Source organism: Lissotriton vulgaris, unplaced genomic scaffold, assembly GCF_964263255.1.
Source record: "Lissotriton vulgaris unplaced genomic scaffold, aLisVul1.2 SCAFFOLD_722, whole genome shotgun sequence".
NCBI classification, from domain to species: Eukaryota; Metazoa; Chordata; class Amphibia; order Caudata; family Salamandridae; genus Lissotriton; species Lissotriton vulgaris.
Genome location: NW_028247608.1, coordinates 448,788 through 474,618, shown reverse-complemented (window position 1 = coordinate 474,618; position 25,831 = coordinate 448,788). Strand labels below are relative to the sequence as shown.

At 45.8% G+C, this 25,831-nt stretch overlaps 1 protein-coding gene across 3 annotated transcripts in view; it reads right to left on the bottom strand.

Annotated features, from left to right (window-relative positions):
- UCKL1 (uridine-cytidine kinase 1 like 1) overlaps positions 1–25,831 on the bottom strand; it is a 205,697-nt gene that overhangs the window by 84,486 nt on the left and 95,380 nt on the right. For all 3 annotated transcript variants that reach the window (XM_086949749.1, XM_086949751.1, XM_086949750.1), the window contains exons 4-5: positions 16,447–16,617; positions 6,843–6,914 (exon numbers count right to left, since the gene is read on the bottom strand). In XM_086949749.1, the coding sequence (XP_086805875.1) occupies positions 6,843–6,914; positions 16,447–16,617 (243 nt within the window). The remainder of the gene's footprint in view (positions 1–6,842; positions 6,915–16,446; positions 16,618–25,831) is intronic.

The window sequence follows — 25,831 nt, the reverse complement described above, 5'->3', positions numbered from 1 at the left end:
TCATATCCCTTCCCTATGTATATAGAGATAACTCTAATCACTGGTATATGCAGTAGACCACTGTGCTCTCTCTACCATTCCTATGTGACTCTTAGAGTATATCCAGTCATATCCCTTCCCTATGTATATAGAGATAACTCTAATCACTAGTATATGCAGTAGACCTTTTTACTATCTACCATTCCTATGTGACTCTTAGAGTATATCCATTTGTATCTCCTTGTGTGACTTTTTTCTCTGTTTGCATCCTTTATGTAACGCATGTAATCCTAAGTCCTTATGTTTTTCAACAGGTCCTTATGTAAAGCGCTCTTACACATTCGGGTAAAGTTTGTGCTATATAAAATCGCATAAATAAAATAAATACGTTGGGGGACTTAGCCGAGAATGAACCCTCCGAGAATCCTAAAGGCCTCCTTTTCGGGGAGGATATGACTAAAACAATTGGTAAATACGTCTCAACCTTTACTGCCCTCGACAGGGCTCAAAATAACCTTAAACGTGTCTTCAATTCAAACCTTTTTGGTCAGGCCGGGAGAAGGGGTCGTTCTTCCGGCCAAGGCTGCCAATGACCCTACTCGACCTTCAGAGGAACAGGTAGAGGTTTCTACCCACCAAGATATCCTTTCTACCCTCGGAGAGGAAAAGGTCCCAGAAACAGAGGTTCAAGAGGACGTGGTACTCCCAACACCACCAACCCTTCAAGTAAGTCTCCCTCTTCCTTCTTCTTCCCCTCCCAAGGTGGGGGGCAGGCTAAAATATTTTTATCATGTTTGGGAATCCCTGACCCAGGACCCCTGGGTTCTAGAGACTGTTCTAGGCTTCGAAATAGATTTTGTAGAGATCCCTTCCAGTCGCAGTTGCCCCAACCCTTTATCCTTTCAGAAGAACAACAGATAATCATGGAAGAAGAAATCCTTTCTATACGTCAAAAGCGTGCCATTGTAGAAGTTCCCTGGTCTCTAGCGAGATTCATAAGCAGACTCTTTCTGGTCCAAAAGAAAGACAAGGGCTGGAGACCTGTTATAAACCTTCGAGAACAACAGATAATCGTGAAAGAAGAAATCCTTTCTATGCTCTAAAAGGGCGCCATTGTAGAAGTTCCCTGGTCTCTAGCGAGATTCAGAAGCACACGCAGACTGTTTCCTGGTTATACCCTTTATCCAGTGTTATCTATATTCTAGAACTTTTATCCTTTGTGATGTAGTGCGGCTGCTTGTGAGTTGCATTAAAGGATTATGCATAATGACAGCCTCCTTGTCTTTAATGATATCTGTATTTCTCTGGTCATGTTAATACGAGAATCGCAATTCCCTTAAAATTCAAAAAGATATTGACTGTAAAGGAGATATGTAAGGAAGTGTGAATATTTATTGCACTGCTGCTGACTACCAGCGGGTTGCCATAATCAGCTCACGAAACCAGATTTGAAGGTGGCTTACAATTATTTTCGTATGCTATATATTTGCTGCAAATGACATGCTGCATTTTGTCGTGTTAATTTTCACATTACAAGTTCTACAATAGTTTATGTCTCATAAGAAGGGTCGTGAGCTAAAAGATTGCAAAGGCATAATGGGGACGGGTGGTGTTCCTGCTTTGCATTATAAGACATAAAATACCCCCTTCTGTACATTACAAGGATATTTAAAGTCCCCTAGAAGTTCTGCGATCTTATAATGGAACTAAGTCTTTGGCTTGTTTCTTTATTTCTTCACATAACTCCTTTCTTGCATAAAGTTCTTTATAATGTACAGTACAGGGTACTTTACCCTTGCTATATAGCGCAGAATTCTCTGTATGGAGATGCTAGCCACTTACAAAGTTTGTAGAAGGAGCCAAAAGTCATTTTTATTGATAACACAAAGGTGAAAGGCTGAGCCGGTCTCACCTGGGTGTTGCTGACACAATGCCTCAGTGGGGTCAGCAGCCACTGCTGTGTCATTTAAAGACAGTAGGCCAGATTAGGGCAGGACCTGACTCAACCTTTCATCTTTCAGATTGGGAAAATTGTTGTGGTGTAAAAACGTACTTCTTAATAATAATAATAATAATAATAAAGGGGTTTATAAAGCGCCTGGTGACGCCCTCCCGGCGTGTCCCCGCGCTGTGGAGAGAGAGTCAGAGCAAGTGAAAAAGGTGGAAACTAGAGGGAAAATAGGTAGGTCTTCAAAAGTTTTCTGAATTTAGTTTCAGTGTCCGCTAGCCTAATGATCGTAGGGAGAGAGTTCCATTTGTTGGCTGCCAACACACGAAAGGAGCGGCCTCCCATTCTGGCTTTTTTTATGCGGGGAATTTTGAGCAAGCCTGTTCCCCTAGAGCGTAGGGTTCTATTAGGCTCGTAGGGGATGGCCAGATCTGTCAGGTAGGGAGGAGCTTTATGCGAGGTGATCCTATAACACATGAGGAGCGCTCTAAATAGGATTCTCTTTTTTATAGGCAGCCAATGGAGAGTGGCCAGGGTAGGTTTAGAGGCTGCTCTTTTAGGTAGTCTGAGGACTAGACGTGCTGCCGTGTTTTGGAACACCTGCAGTCTCCTGATGTTCTTTTCGGTAGTTCCTAGGAGTAGCACATTGCCGTAGTCTATTCGTGAGGTCACTAGGGCTTGAGTCATGGTTCGTCTGGCCTCAAGAGGAAGGAGGTCTAGAGTGCGGTTGAGGGTCTTCATAACCCCGAAGCATTTCCCTACAACTTTATGGACATGGCTGTTGAAAGAAAGTTTGGGATCAACCCAGATACCCAGGTTCTTTGCTTCCTTACAAGGAGTGGGTAACGTCCCAAGACAGGATGGCCACCATTCTTTGGTCCAGCTGGCATCCTTACCTCCTATCACTAAAACCTCAGTTTTAGAGCCATTTAACTTCAGGCAGTGTTGGGTCATCCAACCTGCAAAGTCCTGCATACAGGTTTTAAAGTTGTCAGCGGCTGTGGTGGGAGCTTGGGACAGGGAGATAAGCAGTTGGGTATCGTCGGCATATGAGACTAATTCTACGCCGTACGATTGAACCACCTCTGCCAGCGGGGCCATATAAAGGTTGAACAGGGTGGGACTCAGGGCGGAGCCCTGAGGTACCCCCTGTTCTAAGGCTATGCTGTCTGAGAGGTGAGTGCCTCTCTGAACCTGAAAGCAGCGATTGGTGAGAACGCTTTCAACCAACCCAGTGCCGCCTTGGTGACCCCGGCTTTGTTTAGACACTGTAGCAGGATGGAATGTGCTACAGTGTCAAACGCGGCACTGAGGTCCAGCATAATAAGTGCCATGGTATGACCCTCATCTGCTCCTGCACGTAAAGTTTTGGTCGCTCTCAAGAGAGCTGTCTCAGTGGAGTAGCCCGACATAAAACCCGATTGCGAGCTATGGAGAGCATTGTTGGATTCAAGATGTGCCATGAGTTGATTATTGGCTATTTTTTCCGCCACTTTCGCTAGGTAAGGTAGCAAAGAGATGGGTCGCAAGTTTTCCAAGGTGTCCTGGCTCACATTGGGTTTCTTTTTTATAGGGAGTACAATAGCTTTCTTCCACTCTTCGGGAAGACAGGCCGAAGAAAAGGAAACTTGGAGCACATGTCTAAAGTAAGGCTCCAAAACTGTTAGACTTGCTCCTAGTACCTTAGGAGGAGCAGGATCCCGGGGGGAGCCAGATTTAATACTTTTGCAGATGTTCGTGAGTATTACAGGAGGGGGGACCGAGAAACATCGTAGGCATGACTCTGTGAGAGTGGCACCTTCACTCTCTACAAAGTCATGACCCGATGGCAGGTTACCAGAGAAATTGGCATAGATGTCAGTTATCTTACCAGCAAAGTATTTGGCAATTTTGTTGCACGTTTCCACGAGTCACTGTGGGACGTGTTATCAGTGGTTACCACAGAGATTTCCTTGAAGATCTTAAAAAGCTCTTTCGAACATTTCTCTGCTTCCCCAATGCGATTTTTATAATGCAATGCTTTGGTGGTTCGAATCTTTTTGTTATAATCCTTTTGCGCTTTTTTATATTGAGCTTTAATTGTCGGGCAAAAGTTGGTTCGCCATTCTCGTTCAAGTTTTTTGCAAGCAGATTTAGCTATCTGGAGTTCAGGGGTGAACCACGGGGTGGATTTCCTCACCTTCTTGGTGTTTACTAAATTACGGATAGGGGCAGTGCTATCTAGGGCAGTTAAAATACAGTTCTGTAATTGATTTTAAGCAGTTTCACAGTCTGATCCTCCTGGAGGTCCTAAAGTTTCAAGTATTTGGATAAAGGTGTCTAGGGAATTTTTTTTCCATTTCCTACACCGGTAGCGATGTTCACTATCTTTTTTAAGCTCAGTTTCAGATACCCGTATCTGCAGTGGAATTAAAAAGTGATCAGACCAGGGTACCGGTAGCGGAGGAAGAGCTTCCACTCCGGTCCAGTTCCCAAATACAGGGTCCAACAAGTGTCCTAGTCTATGTGAGGGGTCCTGATTTTTGAAATCTAACTGTAGGGAATATAGTTCTGACCTGATGTCCGAAGCATCTTTATCAAGGGGATCATCGAAATGAACATTCATGTCTCCAAGCACTATGAATCTGGTTTTTCTCATGGCAAGGTGAGCTGTAGCTTCCACTAGGCTAGTCGTGAAATCAAACAGCCTACCTGGGGGTCTATATACAAGGATACCCGAGAGGGAGTGTTGAGGCCCTATTAAAATGGTGAAAGAGGCTGCTTCACAGTGATCGATCGTCAGGGGAGAAATGGAGCATTCCATCAGCGCTTTGGTTGCGATTGCAATCCCTCCACCCCTGCTGTCCTTCCTGTCCAGTCTGGAGAGGGAATAGCCAGGTGGCATGGCCTCTAATATGTCAGGGTCTGAGTGTTCTCCTAACCAGGTCTCAGTCAAAAACAGGATGTCTAGTGCATCATCCTCAAGTAGGTGATAAATTTGAATGCAATGTTTACTGAGGGATCTGCAGTTTATCAGTGCAGCCTTTATCTGCCCTTTAGAGGGCGCTTTAGTTGGAGCGGCCTCAGGAGTAAAAGGACACACTGAGCAGCTGTGCAGCGATAATGCCTCCATAGTGTGTTTACATGGTAGGGTGATAGTAGGACAAAGATCCAACAGTTCCTGTCTACCATACCGTAAATCTGGGGACTTTGGCCTTAAACTTGACTTTTCCAATTCACGGGTAAGATTTGCTTTATTTTAGACATTGTGCTTTGCAATACTTTATTTCTTACAAGATTTGCCAATTCTGTCTTTTTGAAACAATATTTTCTCTTTTATAATCTTCAATATTGTTCTTTTTTAAGATCTTTCATATAGTTATTTTATTGTTTATATCAATTTTCATGATTTTGACGATATACCCTGATCTATTGGTGCTTATTATTAGGTTTGGACTTTTATAGCTGTAATTTAAAAGAAATAAGCATAGCAAACTAATTTAGTCATCTTCATACTACAAGGGAGACTTCAGCGAAGCCGAAAGCAGGCGCATTAACCTACTGATTCAACTATAACTCGGGCTTCAACATAATGGGGCCTCTGTGCTGTTCCTGGTCAGTCCTCAGTGTCTGGGATGGCTGGCCTACTCTCAGAATCACTAGCTCAAAGCATTGAGGATGGATGCTCGCAGCACAGAAAGGTAACATTGTTTATAGCTCAGACAGACACAAGGACAATATAACCAACTGATGCAGGCTGCTTCCTGCACTCAGGTGGCTTAAGAAGACAAGCAATCAACTCTACATAATTCAAAAACACCACCACACAATTAACTGCTATGCAATACCCCAACATACAAATGAACACTGCATAATTCCACTACATAACACATCCAAAATCACCACACCATCACTCAGCGCAACCATAGCATCAATCTGAGCCAGCACAGCATCACTCAGTGCCACCATAGCATCACTCAGCGCTTCCACAGCATCACTCAGCGCGTCCACAGCATCACCCAGAACAACCACAGCATCACTCAGCACCACCACAGCATCACTCAGCACCACTACAGCATCACTCAGCACCACCACAGCATCACTCAGTACCACCACATCATCACTCAGCACCACCACATCATCACTCAGCGCCACCACAGCATCACTATGCGCTACCACTGCATCATTCTTCAGCGCCACAGCAACAATCAGCATCACCACAGCATCAGTCTGCACCACCACAACATCACTCAGGGCCACCACAACATCGCTCAGGGCCACCACAGCATCACTCAGGGGCAGCACAGCATCACTCAACGCTACCACTGCATAACTCAGGGTCAGCACAGCATCACTCAACAACACCACAACATCACTCAGTGCTTCTTACACTTTTTAATTACAACTTCTCAGCACAGCAGCTACACTTCTCTACAGCACAGCTTAGAAACATTGGCAAAGTCAATAGCTCTACCTAAACACTTATAAGGCCCCCAAAATGCATAGCCAATAGGTCTCCCCTTTGGGACATTATACGTGTTTAGTTATCCAGCACAATATCCTTCATTAAACAACATCAAGTGTTGCATGGCTAATCACTTATAAGGTCCCAAAAGTGAGACCTATTGGCTCAGTGGCATGTCATACACTGTCAGGGGTATGACATGCCACTGAGACCCAAAAGTGAGACCTATTGGCATATATGCTTGTTCTACTTCTCTCCTTACACTTATCCCTTCATCTCACAATGCTCCCTTATTTACATTTCTCACCACTTCTCTCACACGTTTCCCTTACCCATACTTGGGGTCTCCCTTTCTCACTGTTCTACCTCACCTTATCCTTCCTCTTTCCCTCTCACCACAGTTTTGTTTTCTCCCTCTCCAGCCTGTCTCCACCCTGAATGCCTTGCTCTCCCCCACATTCTCCCCGTTACCTTCAGGAGCTCTGGATCTGCAAACGCCATGATACCTTCGAAGATGATCACATTGGCTCCATACAGCGTTTTCTAAAGAGAATAAAATCTGATCAAAAATCCAAACTGTTGATTACTCAAATGAGAGGGCTCTCTGCACCCCTGACAGTGTATGACATGCCACTGCACCTAGTGCACAATGCTAAAATTCCTACTCGATGGTAGGGAGTGGAGTGAACAATAGGGTATCGTGTCAGTTCAAAGTGGTACGAAAAACAGTATAATTATGATGGTCCCAGAAAAGTCACCTAATACTGCAATTTCACAGGAACATGACTAGTCAATGCCAGCAGGTTTAGGCACACAGACTGGGGTACAGAGTCACACAAGCCGAAACACTGTACTCACATTACACGCCTAGAATTGATCACTGCAGAAGGATGCCAAGAGTTAAATAGGAATGGAGGCTGCCTTTTCGGCCGACTCCTTCTGGTTAGTACTGCATAGAGATTCCAGCGGTTACATGGGAAGAGAGACTGAACTCTCCTGTTACTCTTAGAGGTGACAGCTGCATAGAGAAGTCAGGGCTCCAAGATTCTTCATTAAGGGATCTTTGTTAATATTCGTACACATTACAATGTCTCTGCATATGAGCAAGCTCCTGAACTTGGATTTTTGGACCCCACAAAGTATACTATTTGAATATCGAGTTTAAGTATTGTGCTACAATATTATCATAGTCAGAATATTGACCACCAGCCGTGGCTCCTCCGCTATGGTGGAAGAGCGTGGTCTCCATGCCAGTTCCCTCAAAACGGCAGGAAAGGAAAAATTAAATAATAATATACATGTTTTGTTATCGTTTTATTTTTCCTTTCCTGACGAGTCTTTGGGGACGGGGCCATGGGGGACGTCAGGCGCAGAAAGAGTGATAATGCACTGTGATCAGTACGTATGACGGTTTGGCTGGGCGTGGCAGGCCAGTCAAACCTTCATGTGCACTGAAGCAGCGTTGCTGGGTTGGAGACGTCAGGCACAGGCTCCCAGACTCGCTGGGAGCTCAAGTCCTTGACGCTCAGGCTAAGCCTGACTCTGCTCTCATGACATCAGAGCAGTGTCAGGATTGGCTGCAGTGGAGCCTGGGAGCCTGTGCCTGCAAGAAGAGAAGCAGAAGAGTGTGACGAGGCTGGCTACAATTGTGTTTTTTTTTGTCCCCCAACCCCTTCCGTCTCACCACTCTTCCACAGCACCAGTCGCTACTGTTGACCACAAAAATATTGTGCAGCTAAGTATATAGGAAACTATTACCCTGCAACCAACTGTCAATAGCATGTAGTGTGGTATATTCACATGAAATGCATACTCTGCCATCTAGTGTTGGGCTTGGATGTTTGCAACTTGCTTTTCTTTTCTAGGACAAAGACTACACCGCAATTTATTTCTGCTCATTGGGTGCGTACTGGGAGTGGAGAAGAGTGTTGAAGATAAGTGTACGGTGCACTGCGAAAGGTAGGATGGGAATAAATAGTAAAACATTTGTGATAATCAATAGCTTCCAGGGATAAGGGTAAGATCACATGGATCCACAGCACTACATTCTAAGTACGAATGGTTACAGAGTAAGTAAAAGTTTCAGTTCATAGCATTTGCTGTAGATGCAAATGGGGGTCCATTATGATGTAGGGCGGATCGCCACCGCCATAGTGGCGGTGGCGATCCACCGGACATTAATGCCCGCCTGCCACCCATTTCCCCCCGCCATATTACTATGGCGGGGGGACCGGGGCGGACGCAAACACCGTCCGCCGCTTTTCCGCCCCAGTCGCCTTGCGGCCGGGGCGGAAAATGTTTAATATGGTGCCGGTGTCTATTAGACACCGCCAGCCATATTAGGATGGGCTTGCCTTTCCGTGGCGGCATTGAGGCATGCGGAGACTCCCTGCGGGGGCCCGTTGTGGGCCCCCTGGGACTCCAGGGATGGGGGGAGCACATGGGGGGTACCTATGGTATCCCCCGCATTTCAAAGTGCAACATGGCAGGCACCACGCGGTGCCTGCCATGCTGCACATCGTTGATACACTTTTGGCTCCCTCTGGCTTGCTTCCATAGGCAGGTTACTGCCAGCAGGTCTGCCTTCAGTGCCATCTGACAATACGCATATGTTTTAACTCAGACTCCAGCCAGAGCCAGCCATATGGAGACGATAATAGAGGGGATGGAGAAAAGTTTGCTATCCCTTATGATGAAGATAAGTCCAAATGTACACAAAAAGTATTGAAATGTTTTGCGAATGCATGTTCTCCTCGGTCAGCATTGCCTTGAGGGTGGTCCACGTTAGCTGCCTTCTTGGACGTTACACCCACACACATGGTTGGTGAGAGCTTACCGTCCTAAACCAATCAGGATGGACAGGATGCAGCTAAGATCGTCATCTGCCTGGGTCTAGATGCCATAGAGTGCCTAGGAAGGGCTATTGGGGTGATGCATGAATTAGATCCACAGTCTTGGGACATCCAGGTGTCCTTCATGAACATGCCCTTCAGCAGTATCTACCTGTTTGGCAAGAAGGCAGACTTGGCCCAGGAGCATTTTAAGGGGAGCAAGAAGGTCAGCATGTTTTTGGGCCCGTGTGCACCAGTCCAGCAATCCCCTCCCCAACAACTTTGCCCTTTTTGGGGATATGACAGGGGCTTGGTTTATCAACAGCATTAGGCCCTGCCACCTGTACAACAGGCCTCCCAGCCCATTCACGGTTGGGCCATGGGACCATCAGACAACAACCAGGCCATCAGAGGCAGCATACATCCCAAGGCCTCATGCCTCTGGCAACACCCCCAAAACCTCTTTAGTGCTTACTTAGTGGCGCACAGCCATCTGGTAGGAGGCAGGGTCAGCCGCTTCCTTTTGAGAAGCCATTCACTTCTACTTCACCTAAGCAGTCCTGGATACTGTACTCTTTCAAGACTTTCCACCGGACCAACAAGTCCAGGACATTCAGGCTGTGAGGGAGCCAAAAGTGTATCAACGATGTGCAGCATGGCATCTTGAAAGGCTAGAACTAGGTGTGATGTTGCCAACGGAGCTAGGAACTTGGGTGACATAGGGACCAAAGACGGGTTTGGCTCCTCAGTAAAACAGGAACAAGACCTGGAGGCAGGGTGATGTCTTTGCACCTTCTCTGGAGAATGAGAGTAGCAGGAAGGGTCTGAATCACGCTTAGACTTCTTATGCAACCCAAAGATTTCAACTGCAAAGATGATCTGCTGCAGGAATGACTATGGGAGCGGGAGAAGGAGAAGGTTCACCCTCTCAACAGGACCTGCAAGAAGTCTTGCAGTGCTTCGCCACGTAAAGCTTTGCCTGGTGTTCACAAATGGCCTCCGGATTGGTCTGGGCGCTATCATTATGAGCCGAGCACAATCACTAGAAAGCCCCCTTGTGGGGATCTGTCAAACATTTGTTTATATCAGTCCTTACAAGGCTTAAAACCTGTAATATTAGGGAGTGACATGTTTTCTTGTAGATTGGAAAAGTTTGAAGGAAAAAAATCATTTCACAAAGTGAAGAAAAGAACTCTAGATCCAAGTCTAGAGATGTAAAAAGAATGGAACTGACATCAGGGCACATTGGTGGCGCTTATATGCGGCTCTCTTCATCACTTAAAGAGAGAAACAAAGTTGGTGTGGAGCTGCATGATACCACCGATCGGCACACAGGAGTCGGATCCAATGTGGGGCCTGGGGATGTTCACAAAGTGAGAAATCTGTAGTTAGAATATCCATAAGAAATTAAAAAAGCACCATGGAAGTGAGATAGACTCTTTGATATGGAAATCAGGAAAAATGTGGGCGTGTTCTCAACACTTCCCTATTGTAATAAAAGACTGTGTGGTTCAGTTACAGACTATGCTAACAATTAACTTACTGTTCTAGCCGACGTGATTGCAACTAAAAAGGCTACTTTCTAAGAAAGGGGCAGTATCAAAGCCTTATAGATAGGCTCGAAAGGTAAAGCCATTAATATAGAGAACACTAAATTGAGTTCACCTGGAGAAGAAGGCTGCCGTCTTGGAGGGTATATTTTCTTCAGTACTTCAAGAAAATATTTGACCCCTGGGACTGTTAAGATGGATTTCTGGTTTGGTTCTTTTCTTTTCTGTAGCCGGATTTTGAGAGGTGGAGAAAAAAAGTTATGATGATATCTTCCTGGCATTAAATAGGGTCATGATTCTTTTTAATACATCAGATTTACCCATTTCCATTTAAAACTGTAGGACGCTCCTTTGGAAGATTGTTTAGCTTCTATTAGTATGCTCATTCATTCCTGGGACCGACCTAAGTGTCCATATTGGTGTATCTTAGAAGCCATGCAGCCAAATTCAGCGATTGTAAATTTGGATGATGAGCCTTTATTTGTATTTCGATAACAGATTTGGTCTGCATGGCAACGTATTGTATTATGTTATTGAAAGATGAAGAAAGTCTGGACAGCACTACTGCTTAGGCACTCTGGGGCAAGAAGTATTACTTATAAATGGCATGCTTCAGTTTAATTAGTAACTGATGGAATCACTGGGAACGGAAGAAATGTGTTCAACCAATTCATCAAAGGGAATCGCCCAGCAACCCTGGTTACCAGACACTCAATACAAATCTTTGGCATTTTACCCTGTTGTGAACAGGTCTATCAAAGGCTATGTCCAGTTGAGAAAAATGTCTTGAGTATATCGTAGTTTATTTCTCACCTGTGGTTTTCAATGTAAAACCTGCTTGACAGCTTTGTAGCCCTGAGAGCTGCAGAGTTAAATGCTCAGATTCCTCACCAGAAGGCATTGCCAAGTCGCTTAGGCCTCCAAGGATAGAATCTTCAACCTGCGGCCACCTTGTTTTTGTTCAGATAATACATAGTGGGCATGTTGTCCATACGAACCAGCAACTTTGTATGATGTGAATGATGGCAGCAAAGCTTTTCAAGAAAGATGTACAACTTTGAGTTTTTGTACCTTTATATGGTAACGTTATTGCTTCTTCGACCACAGACCCTGAATAGTTAGATTTTGGAAGTGGGCTCACCGGCCCATCAGTGATACATTCACCACTGTGGTCTGAGAAGGTACGCTCTGGTGAAAAGTAATTTCTTTTAAACAGTTCTTTGCTCCGAATGACTAGTTGACTAATTATCTGGCAAGAGGTGTCAGTTGCAATCTGTAGTGCCAACTGCCCTGATGCCGAATCAATTGGTCTTTCATGCATTGTTGGTGAGGTCTCAACAAGAATTGTGCATTGGCTACTAGATAAATGCACAAAGCCATTGACCGCATCATGGATGACACCTGATGTGCCATAGTCTAGAACCTGGAAAGGAGCTATAGTTGATTTCCCGTAGTCAATTGAGATGGGTTGTAGGGGTGTTGAAATCCTTTTACACTTCTCTGGCAACTGTGCCTTTATTAGCCAATCGTCAAGGGATGGCTTCTTAAAGGAGCTGCTACAACTATCATGCATTCTGAAAATGTCGGAGGAGCCGACTTCAGCCCGAAAGGCAGTACTTTGAATCGATAATGGGCTTTCCCAACTGTACATCCAAGGAATTTCAGGTGCTTTTCAATTATGGGGATAGGAAAGTAGGTGTCTTGTAAATCCAACGAACACATCCAATCTACTTTTAAGAGGTGTGTGTAAATTTGATGTAGGGTTAACATCCTGAACTTTTGTCTTTTAATATATTTGTTGGCTAGTCTCACATGGGTTGAAATTCTTTCTGACCTTTTTGGGGAATCAAAAATTACCTTGAACAAAATAGCTTTTCCTCAATGTATTGGAGGAACTAGATTTATTGTATGTTTTTGAAGGAGGGAAGGTGCAGCTGATGTTTTGGCCCACTTTTTGGTAAAACTGTTGATGGTGGGCAATCAAATGGCATTGTGTATCCTCTTTAGATGATTTGTACGACCCACTTGTCAGAAGAAATTAATTTCAACTCCAGGTATTTTGATACACCTCATCCTACTGAAATGGCAAACAGAGGAGAGAAATGTTGGCCTTTCATTGCCTAGATTGATTTCAGGATTTTCCCGAAGAGGATGATTGTTGTTGCTGCTGTTGGCCTCTTTCTACAGCAGATTGGGTCGTGGTGAAAAAGTTAAGTGCTTGTGGTAATAATATTTTTGATGAATACTCTATCTACCTTTAAATTCCTTACCTGTCGAACAACTCACAGATATCTAGATCCTGAAACTTCAAAGCTGTTAAGCTGGTGGTAGAGGACGCTGGACTCAGTCGGTGCCAGAATAGACCTTAGTCAGTGTCATAGAAGATATAAATCACCCGCCACAGCGCAACAATGTCAGTTTCCCTCCATGTTTTCCAAGTCTTGACACTGATGAAGGATTTCAGTATCAAAATAGGAATATATTTGGATCTTATTAACTTTCCCTATAACTCATCCATCAAACTGGGACGTGGGCAGGTTGGTTAGGAATCTGTAGGCAGACAGAGTATCCACCATAAAGATTGTAACCGCAGGTAAGTAACTTTATTTTCTGATGGATACTTCTACCTTTAGATCCCTCACCTGCAGAACGGAATTCATAGCAATACCCTGCTCAGGAGGTGAGATGATGGATAGTTAGACTAGTAAATTCTGCAGAATGGACCTGGCAAAGCGCTCCTCCCTACGCACTTTTGAATCCAGGTGAAGGTGTGCAAGGAAACCTAAGTTGCTGCCTTACAGAATTTTGCAATTAGGACCCCTCTGCCAAGTGCAGAAGTGGTCGACTTAGCCCTAGTGGAAAGGGATGTGATCTCTTCAGCAGACTCCTTCTTGGCTAAGACATAGCAGGTGTTGATGTAGAGGATGATCCAACGTGAGAGAGTCCTCTTGTGCACTGTGTTACCTTTCTTTGCACCACAGTACCCGAAAAACAGATGGTCATCACATCTGAAATCCTTGGTGCAGTCCAAGTAGTAGTTAAACGCTCGCCTAGGATCTAACCAATTCAACCATTCCTCCTCCTTCGTAGGATGAGGGGGAGGCTAAAAGGTTGGAAGAGTGATGGAGTGGCCAAGATGGAAAGGAGTCCCCAATTTATAAACTAAAGCCGCCCTGGTTTGCAACACCACTTCATCCAGAAAGAGGGTATAGAAGAGAGGGCAACAGCTAAGGGCTTGCAGCTCATAACCCTTCTAGAAGAAGTGATAGCAACCAAAACATAGTTTTGATGATTAACAAATGTAGAGAACAACTGTGAAGGGTCTCAAACAGAGTCCCTACCAAAAATGTGAGAACTAGATTCAAAGCCCACTGGGAAACCACAAATGGAGTAGGAGAAAACATATTTGTTAAACTCTTGAAGAAGCACATCACAACAGGGAATGTAAACCCCGCGACGACTGGTCCAGTAGACAGAGGATTGCAAACAAGATGGCAAGATACCATTTCACAGCGCCAACAGCGCAACCCTCTGAGCAAAGGAAAGCTCAAATTAAAGCACCTACGACAACTTGGCCTGCAAAGGGTATAAACAATTGTCTGCAACCCATGCAACAAAGTTGACCCATCTGTTGGCATACACAGATTTAGTGGAATGGTGATGAGCTGACAAGATTACATTGGCCACCTCTGGTAGCAGCTGTAAGGAGTTCAGTTATAGAATGTAGGTGGAGGTCTTACAGGTTGGGGTGTAGAACCATGCCCTCTGATTGGGAAAGCAAGTCTGGCCTGAGTGGGAGATGAAGTAGAGGACACGTGGAGAAGCGCAGAAGGCCAACATACCACACACTTCTAGGCCAATCCGGGGTGATGAGAATAACTTGGGCCCTGTCTTGGTGAATCTTCCTGAGAATTCAAGGATTAAAGGAATTGAGGGAAACACATAATAAAGCAGAACGTTCCAAGTCAACTGAAATGCACCTCTCAACGGATACTGTAGGGCGCACAACTGCTGGCATTGAGTATTTTCCAAGGAGGGGAACAAGTGTACCTGAGGAATGCCTGGGTTAAAATGTCCTGGACTATCTCTGACAGAAGATGCCATTTTTGATCATCAAGGTGACACTGGCTTAGGCTTTTTACTCTGACATTTAGAGACCCTGCTAGGGGATTTGGCGCAGAGCCAGATCCCTTGGAGGTGAGCCCAAGATCACAGTCTCAAAGCTTCTAGGCAAATAAGGTGAAATCCTACTCCCTCTTGCCTGTTCACGTACCACATCGCAATCATGTTGTCAGTCAAGATCTGGACAGACTGACCTAAGATAGTTGGGCGGAAGGCATTGAGCGCCAGTCAAATCACTCACAATTTCAGCAGGTTGATGCGAAGACCCCTCACCTCTCTGCGCCGCTCTACACAATTCTGTCTCTCACTCCCTCTTTCTCTGATGGCCCACCTCTGTAAATTTGTCCAGAGTCCCCTGCTTGGTATGGCCACCCCGAGTCATCGTGGTCGTAGAGAAGGTGACTCGAACTGTTTTAACAAAACAAGTTGCAAAAGTCTGGACCCAACTAAATGGCAGGAGTTTGCAGGGCCTGTGTAGCTACCGCCACACATGCTACAAATATATTTTTACTATACTTAACTCCATACCTACGTACCTTGATGAGCTATGGATATATATACTGTGGAGAACTGGTGTTTTCTGTAAGTTATTTGTTCTTGTCAATTATGGAATATTTATTAAATTCATAAACATCAGAATTAGTTCGCACATGGCCATGCACATGTTCATGCCCTCTTGTGTCCTGAGACTTATTTCAAATGCCTGGAAATAGTACACTGACTCTTTAGTTTATTTACCATTAGCATTGAATGGCATTGATGGGAAAGCAAAGTGTAGTAATCACTTTCTTGTTTGCACTGTTAAGCGTTTCCTACACCAGTTAAGCCTCAGGGTCTGTTCTGTCTAAGCTAAGCAGTCCTTTTCTGTGGAGAAGTGTTTACCCTGGGTAACAATTTACCATGGGCTGGACCTGCTCCCCTTCTTCCTCTATTTCAGCCCCTGTTCTTGCATCAGAAGCATCATTATTTACAATTTAAGTTTTGAACATGGCTTTGATCACAAGCGATTATAGTTGCTCGATATAAATAAGCACTTCACTTACTTGCCGGTTGTTTTCATAGGGGGTCAGTGATTTGTACTGCGGTGCATACATTTTAAGGTTTCTGGTGTAATCCTTTGCAAGAACGGAGACTTGAAGCCAAGTCTTTCTCCATGGCATACACCTATCTCCCCGCATTGTACACTCTAACACTCTATTTTTAATTCCTACAGCAAGCAAACGTTCCTAACTCCACAGTAAAGAACAGTATTACACACACCCCTCATGGTAAGCACAAGCTCCATTGTTCTCAAATAACAGACCTTACTGATCCAATCTCCTCAACATTACCACAATTCTCCAATCTTAATAATTAACAGACATTCATGCATCTGTCTCCTCACAGCAGATCTTAATGTTCCAATCTCCTCAAACAGCAAACCTTAATGTTCTCCTCTCCATCCCTCCAACACAGCATCCATAAATGCTCTAACCTCCCTCACAGGAGATCTTGGAGCCTCAGGCCCACACCCGTAGACTGGCACCCTACATCAGACCCCACCCGCCATCCATATGAGCCCTGCTCTCTCACCCACTCCTTCTTTCGGCTGTGGCTGCTGAAGTCATACACAGGAATCTTCACACTCTTCCCCTGCTTCAGCTTCTTGAGGGTGGAAATAACCAGATCAAAGTCAAAGGCGTCAGGGTGATCAAAATTAAAGTTGTTTCTGGCTGCCATCGCCTGCTCCTCTGGGGTCAGCACCTGTCACAGAAAAGGCAGCAATGAGTTACCAGGTGGATCTAAAGCACTCTGTCCACATAAGAGCACCCACCTCAACCACAGCCCAGCTAGGCTGATGAAGTCATGAGCCACACTCTACAACCAATACTATGTGCATTTCGCAAAACGCCAAATTAGAGAATGCCAAGGGCCTCCTTTTGAGTCCGGCTAACTACTGGGGCAAAAAGAATGCGACTGCACCTTGCATTGTTTCCTGAGCGGTTTCACCATTCTGCGTTTTTGGAGATGGAATGGGAAACAACATGCCAATGCATTGTACATTTTCCCCTTTACCAGCTTATTTTCCCCACCATGATGAATCTTTTGGGGGTAAAGTCCAGAAGTGTATACTCTTCCACAACTCAATCAAATTCGGTAACATAAATTGTGTGCGCCCAAGTCCAGATTTACTGGCCTACTCAGAATGAGGGCCCACTTCTGTGTATAAGAAGCGTCAAATGTCAGCTCTGCGGGATAATACACTTGAGGTCAATCCAAACTGATTAAATAATTAGCAAAAACTGTGTTTGACCCCATTCTTGAATTGGAGCCGCTAATTCTAAAATATAGATTGCCAAACAATCAAAAATGTCAGTCAACTTTTTTAGAAATATGAATTTGAAGTTTGTGCAAAAACGTTTTTAAAAGCAAGAAGACTGAAATTAATTCATAATAAAGAGTTCAATGTTGCTGTAGTCTGGTTTCCAATTGACCCAGGACCATAAACAACAAAGATGAAGGAGGAGGAAGTATAGCAAAGGAGACGGGCAGAATGTAGAATGAGAAATAGCAGGGAGGCAAAGAGTACACCTTTGTAGTGTTAGAAATGAATATGGTTATTGGCTGAACACCTTGAAGTCTTGATATGTTTGCTGGCTGAACACCACACTCAAATTGCACCAGACTCTGCATGAACTCTTAGAAGAGCATAGTCTAAGCTAGAAAGAACCTCCTAAAACAGGATCCCAAGGTCTATCGTCAGTGGCCGGCAACAGATTGAACAGAAGCAAACACGTTCAACTAGCAAAGGGTACATTTGAGGCTTCGTCCAAAGACAGACGGTGTTTGAAGTAAATGCTTCTGCACCTGTGCAGGGAGACAGGAGCTGCTCTAGGCTCATGGCGGCCCTGGGCAGGGAGCGTAGGTAGGGGGCCCCGGAAGAGGGGGTCTGGGCGGGGTGGAGCGCGGAGGCAAGTGAAGAGGGGGGGGGGGGGGGGGGGCAGGGTGTTTGGAAGTGGCCAGAGGCCACCAAATCCCTGCCAGGGGCCGCCACGCAAATATGTATCCATCCTCGGAGGATTATTATATTCAGGATATATATTGTTGTGGTGACCCCTGGGGTTTGGTGGCCCTGTGCAGGTGCACAGCTTGCACATGCCTAAGGCCGCCCCTGTGGGAGATGTAAAGTGTGAGCACAGTAGCAAATATACAGGAAGACCGAGATGGTCATGATATTATGATATTGGAAAACGGCCCAGAGCCTACCCTGGACTCTTGTTGGACTGGGTCCTAACACATGACAAGCTCACCCACAAAAATATTACAAATATATATTTTTTGTATTTTGGATCAAAAATGCTATTTGATCATGTTTGACTGAACTACATTCTATGTGTTAAGAACCACATACATCTGTCTTATTCCCAGTACCATTTACATTAACCCTTTACTTGACCTCCTGGGGTAGACTTCTATATATAGACACCAATGACACCCGCCTGCTTTTTCTCTACCAAGAGACGCAAGAGTGGATGCCGCAGATTTGTGAGCTTGATGCTGGTTAGATAGATTTGTATGAAGGGTATGGAAGTGTTACATACTTGTATACTAGTTCTGTAAAATAGGATTCCTGACTGAAGTCATAAACATAGAATATTCCCACTAATGTGCGAGAAGTCCAGAAAACTTTTTTCCAGAGCATGAAACAGTCAATCTGTAGTTGGAAAAAGGTACCTAAAGGGTCCTCTGCCGAAATAACCAGTCTTGGCACATGTAGTGGGGAGCTCACCTGCTGTCATCAGGATAGACACCATGCAGTGCTTCTGAATAAAAAGAAAAACAGAAGCTGCAGAGCGTCTCGAAGTTACTCTCCTTGACACTGATTGTCTCAATGGTGACCTCAACAACATCGAAGTAGACCTTCTAGGTAGTGATGGGTGTTCACGGTATTGAGTGGTCCACCACTGATTGGCTCACTGTTAAATGCAGAGTTGTCGGCACAGTCCTCAACACCAATGAAGATAGTACTGGACGGGATGGAACCATAGTTAGAGCAGATGGTACTTGAAGTTTCGGTGCCCACATCAGTGGCGCTGCCGAACCCCTTGATGGCAAATATGCCAGTGCTGATGCCTGTCTAGACATTGACCATGGCTCCCAGGTGTGGCGGGAGTGTCCAGAAGGGTGACACAGTGTTTTCTTCATCTCCTCTCTCTAGAACTCCCTTTGAGGGACTATGGTCTAATTAAAGGGTGCCCCCACACTACACTTTTTCTTCCATTTCTTTCTCTCCTCTGGAGATCATACGTCGTCAAGCTTTCATCTCAGGCAAACCCCTTGAGTCCATAGGGGTTCTCCTTGTAATTGTTTGTCAAACATTTCACTCTCTCACAGAATGTGTATCGGGTAGACAGACTACACAAACTGAATGCACCAAATCATTACCCCCCCACAAAGTCACCTCCAGCGTCAAGCGATTGTAGGTAGCCCTGAAGCAGGACCCAAATGTCTTTGGGCCAGCAGTGGGCATCAGCAGCTCCGCTTAGAGATCCAGCTGTCCACTGCAATAGATCAAACAAAGAGGTGACCAACTGCTTATATTTAGATAACTTGCCCCTACCACAGCAGCAGGCCACCAGACGCTTCACCTGCAGGGGGGCCAAGGCTGGGCAGCAGCGAAAGGCAGAGGTCACATCCCACACCCAGCTCAGTAATGTCACCGGTCATGTAGTTTATAATGTTCTCATCTCATAGAGGGCTGCAAGAATCTCCCTCCAATACTCACTGACAATGCCACACAACCACAAGAGATACAGGAAACCTTTGTTCTCCTGGCCACATTATTCACATCTTGAGTTCTAACGTAGTCCTAATTTGAAGAGGGTTTGGGGCGTGTAATAGGTCCGGTGTAGGAATTTGCAATGTATAATGCGCATCTGACTGCTGGCTGATATCATGCCCATTTGCCCACAGCAGCAGTGCTAAATTTGATCAGGATTATCAAGACCCACCTCTTACTCCTCCCATTTTGCCAGAAGGCGATCCAGAGGGGTATCTTCCAATGCTGTTGCGTACAATATAGAGATTATTCGGGTAGAGCTTGGGGCTGAAAGACGCGTTTTTCCAGGGTGTGACTAGGTGGGGGCTCCCTCTGAAAGTTCGGGACGACTGCGAGTACTACCACCCTGAATTTATGATACAAAAAGACATTGAGCAGCGTGTGTGGCTGACTTCCCAAAAAGTCAGGGAGGGATCTGAATAGTTGATTGTGATATAAATCACCCCAGGCATGGAGCGGAGTACTTGCTTTTGGCTCATGTGTGACAGAAAAAAGAGCGAATGATGATGGAGAAGAAGCAGAGGGCAGTACATCAGCTATTTACCCGTGTGCCTGGCCAGCCTGATCGAAGCTCTGGAAGTTCAGGCCACCATCATCTCCATTTTAAGTGAGCAGCAAAAAGTCAGAGTATGGAGCACTGATGTCAGTGCTGATGGATGAGCTACCTCTCTCTCCACCGCTAGATGTGGGAGGTATGGACTGAGCGACATCAAAAATGCGCAAAGTGTGCTCAAAGTGTGCTTGTGCACTGAGATAGTACAGCTCTGGGTCCAGGGCTTCAAATCACCCCCACACAGAATGGGAGCACGAGTGTCGCTACTTATCTGGGGCCTCTTTCCTGGCCAAGTATTTTTAACAAACGGAGCGTGTATCGAACGGTAAAGGGCCTGCACCAGTGCCAAGGGTATATTGCTAAATAGATACAGTAGTCGTGGGAACAGCACCATCTTGATAAGACTTATTTTCACCCCAAGTGACAAAGAGAGAGACAGCCACTGTGTGGTTTGCTCTGTCATCTTCGTTAAGGCACAACCAACATTTTCTCTAATCAGTATTTCCATATCTCTGTGCACCCGTAGTCCTAGGTATTTGACAGAATCACTGGCCCACTCCAGTGGATATTCCAGTACATATTTCAGTGTGTTGGGGTGACCAATTGGTGTGGATCCCGGCAGCTCACCTTATCTCGTGCATTCCCTATGTATATTATTGAGGCATTTGGTTGGATCTCTCAAGTATAGTCATATCATCCGCACACACAGAGATAAGGAAGGGGCGGCTGCTGTAACGGATTGCGTGATCAGCACAATGCTGCCTGCGTCTGGCCGCCAGAGGTTCCAGTAACAGTGCAAATAATATCGGGGAAAGAGGGCACCCTTGCATAGTGTCTCATGCAATGTCGGCCGGAGAGGACATATGTCCATTAATATGGATCCTTGCCACAGGAGACTTGTGCAGTAGATGAATCCTGTCCAAAAAGACCGGTGGGAGCCTCATTCTAGCCAGGATATTAAACAGATGACCCCACTCAAGGGAGCTGAAAGCACGTGAGGCATCAGGAAATACCGCCACTGTGTTACGGTCAGGGTCTAGGTCCGGTAGGATGAAGAAAAGGGTATGCAAACTGTGCACAGTCGAGCTATCTGGCACAAAACCAGATTGGTCCAGCTGGCCCAGGTCAGGCAACAATTGATTGAGGCAATTCACAATTAATTTGGCCAATAATTTTGCACTGCAGTTGATAAGGCACAATGGGCAATAGGATTCACAGGACTATGGGTCCTTCCCGGGTTTCCAGAGAGTAACTATGATGGCCTCTTGCATGAACGGGGGAGGTATATGTTGTTGCTGAGCCTCCTCAAAAACTGCTAGTAGGTGAGCTAACAGTAGAGTAGTATAGTGCTTATAAAATTACGCAGGTAGCACGTCCGACCCTTGAAACTTGTAGGTAGGTAACCATTGGATAGCCTCTTTTAGTTCATCTAGCGTAAAGGGTTTCGCAGGAACATATGCTGAATGCTGCTCAGCCAGCCCAGAGCGGTAGTTCACAATTGTGTCATACGGAGTGTCCTCCCTAGAAGTGTATAGTTGTGTATAACGGGAATTAAAGGTACGTGAAATGGCATCCATGATCTGACAGGAGACCCCTAAATTATCTACCATCAGCACAATCTCATTAGTCACCCATTGGAGATTAACAATACTGGCCAGCATCTTGTTGGGACAGTCTCCTTATGAGTTTCCATGTCCAGCCGGGCATTAGTGACTGTAGCGTGTGGGACACTTCTGAGCTGACCCTCAACACTGACTGGGATTTATCCCTGTGACTCTAGCATGCAATTAAGATGCCCACCCCAAATTAGTGTCGGGGGATTTATAGGTAGTATAGCCACCCCACAAGACAGTGTAGAAGACAGGGTTGTCAGTATTTGAACCAAAGAAGTTAACTACGGTGATGCAGGTGGTATCATGCCTGTCCCAGAGGATCGCATACCTACCATGTTCATCCGTGATTTCGACTTGAACCTGAAAGTGTGTACCTTTTTTTATTAGAATAATAGCCCTTGGATATATGCTGAGTATGAGGAGGTCATGTGGTGGGATGCCCATGTACTAGCAAAAGTGTGTGTGTTTAAGTAGTGAGGTGGGTGTCTTGCGGGAAGGAGATATTGATGGGGTGTCTATCTAAGAAACACCAGCACCTGTCATGATTCAGAGGGTTGTTAAGTCCTCTAGTGTGCCTCCCGCTGTAGTATGATAATTTAAACACCCCCCCCCCGGGCATAAAAGCACCTGTTTCTCCATGTATACCAATTAAGTGTAGTGCTGCCATGTCATAAAATCTAAGGAGCCTTCCAAACAGTACTCTCACCCAATCCCACCCACTCTGGTGTCCCAAGTTCAGCAGGGTATGCCCTACATCAAAACAAATAACCAACACAGGTCTGTGTCTCAGAATGACATAAGCCAAACTACAAAGCGTCCATGAGGAGGGTAGACCAATGAGTCTGCTATCATCCGTCGCCTGTAAGTTGCAAGGGGGTCGTAAGACGTACACTGGTTGCCTTGTGTGCATAAAATTAGGTTATGGTTGGGCGCAAGAGTAACAGGCAAGGGATTAGAACGACATACAAATATATCCTGTCCCAATCCATCCGAAATTTACCAGGCACAGACCACGCTTCTTTCAAAGTGATTTTTATTTCACCATTACTGCTGTAACGAGTTTCCGTCAACACAGTGACCTTGCTAAATATTTATTTTTTTAGAACCAAGAATAGGCCACACTCTGTATATCTGGATTCATTCTTGTTTAATCAGAACACCACTACTCCACTAACGTATTTCAGCCTTGCGTGGCCTTTCTTGCAGTAGGTGAGCATTTATTCTAAAAGGTTTATATACTACTCCATACTGCTGGATTATATATAGATTGTGAAGAAGACCGCTGTGACGGTTGAAATTTGTTACCCTGGCCACAATAAAGCCGTTTGAAGTGAGCCCGAGTGTGTTGGAACTTGTTTTTATAAGACAACGGGTGTGTGGGAATATATATATATATATATATATATATATATATATATATATATATATATATATATATATATATATATATATATATATATATATATATATATATATATATATATATATATATATATATATATATATATATATATATATATATATATATATATATATTCAAAAACACGGGTTGCCCACTTGCGATTGCCACACACATTGGGGAAAAAAGCACACCATCACGCAAGCGGCAGCGCATTCTCAAACTGCTCGCATTCCCTGTAGCTATACGCGTTTCGAGCTTTCCTTAGCTCTTGATTACTGGCGGCATGAAGCAGGAACAAACGGCCAAGTAAAAACAACTATATATATATCAAAGCTCCAAGGTTCCCACCTGTTGGAGACGCACTCTGACATCTACTGCAGCAACCTTCATGAGGTAAAAGCCGTATTGGCGGGCGGATCCAGTTTACAGCATGACAGTCGATTCACGCTGGACGCGTTTCGTGCTCATTGCACTCTTCAGCGGCGCCACAGTCATTTTGGCATAGAGGCCACACCTCCCACTTAAAAATATGAGTCCTCCAATGGGCGACTTGAATGAGTCTGTGTTGGTTGGGGGGTCTTGTGATGTGTGCTTCAGTTATGTGCCGCTGTCTGAGATATTTAAAGCCCACCAGCAAGCCTCCACTCACCACATCCGGCTTGTCAATCCTCCATGGATGCCTTCACATTGAGACTCCGTGATTCGGCGCTCCGTGGTCCCAAATTTCCGGGTGGTGCATCTCCCTCGGCTGGGAAGCCGCATATAAATCAAAGCTCCAAGGTTCCCACCTGTTGGAGACGCACTCTGACATCCACTGCAGCAACCTTCATGAGGTAAAAGCCGGATTGGCGGGCGGATCCAGTTTACAGCATGACAGTCGATTCACGCCGGATGCGTTTCGTGCTCATTGCACTCTTCAGCGGCGCGACTATCATTTTAGCATAGAGGCCACACCTCCCACTTAAACATATGAGCCCTCCAATAGGCGACTCAAATGAGTCCGCGTTGGTTTGTGGGTCTTGTGGTGTGTGCTTCAGTTATATGCCGCTGTCTGAGATGTTTCAAGTCCACCAGTGGGCCTCCACTCGCACATCCAGCATGTCAATCCTCCATGAATGCCTCCACATTGAGACTCCATGATTCGGCGCTCCGTGGCCCCAAATTTCCGGGTGGTGCATCTCCTGCGCCTGGGAGGCCGTGTATAAATCAAAGCTCCAAGGTTCCCACCTGTTGGAGACGCACTCTGACATCCACTGCAGAAACCTTCATGAGTTAAAAGCCAGATTGGTGGGCGGATCCAGTTTACAGCATGACTGTCGATTCACGCCGGATTCGTTTCGTGCTCATTGCACTCTTGAGCAGCGCGACAGTCATTTTGGCATAGAGGCCACACCTCCCACTTAAAAATATGAGCCCTCCAATGGGCGACTCAAATGAGTCTGCGTTGGTTTGTGGGTCTTGTGGTGTGTGCTTCAGTTATGTGCCGCTGTTGTTGTTTCAAGCCCACCAGTGGGACTCCACTCGCACATCCGGGCACCAGCGAGTCTGTTTTTCAAACATTTTTGCCATCTCAAGAAAAAAATTCTCGCATAAATGCAATGGTAATTTATAACGATAATATGTTATTCATATAAAATACTTAATAGTTATAAAAAAAACTCAGATAAAAAAGTTCTAGCACATGTATATATATATAGCCATATAAGACAAAGCTTAAACCTTCTCTCCTCTTAATGTTCTAAGTACTACCTATAGAATTCATGAAACATACAATAAATATGTATTAAAAAACATGAAAACAGGGCGTGGCTTGGCGGGCGAAGATGACGGTCGCAGCCTTGTAGAGCTCCCGCCGGCCCGGACTTAATTCGATCATTTATCCTGGCCCCCGAGCCCGCTGTTGATACCCAGTGGTTGACTTCGATCTGGCGAAGTCTCCTGTCTACTTTGGTGTGTCGATCCTGCATTTCTTCCCTTCCTGTGATCGGAGGGAGACGGCGGCGAAGTGCGGCCTGGTGACCGGCCGGAGACCGGGGTCCTCGAGTTTCGCGACGCCTGGTGGCGGTTGCGACCCAGCGGGTGCGGGTGGCATCCACTACGCCGCCCTTGGCTCAACTTTCTGGCTGCGATCGCCTGGAGATCGGGACGGCGCCACTAGCTCCTACTCATCGGGAGGACGGCTCTTCCCCTGTGCGACCAGCGAGCGGCGACAGCACGGCGTGGCCCCGCGACAGCCTGGAGACTGGGGTCCTTGAGCCCCGAGGCGGCCGGTGACGGACTGGCAGACGGTGGTGGCATCCGATACACCGCTCCTGGCCCGGCCCGCTGGATACGGCTGCCCACAGACCACGGAGCCACAGCTTATTCCTGTACTTTGGACGGCCACTCCTGGCGACGAGTGTGGGTGAGGCCTGTCCCACCTGGGTGAAGCCGGGACCTCGATTTTCGCGACACCGGATTTGGGCCGCCCGGCCCGCTTTCTCCTCTGAGGCCTCGTCTCGGCCGTCCCATCCAGGACTGGTGACGGTGCCCGACGGTTCAGGGGTGGTGTCCGCCCTGCCCAGCGTGTG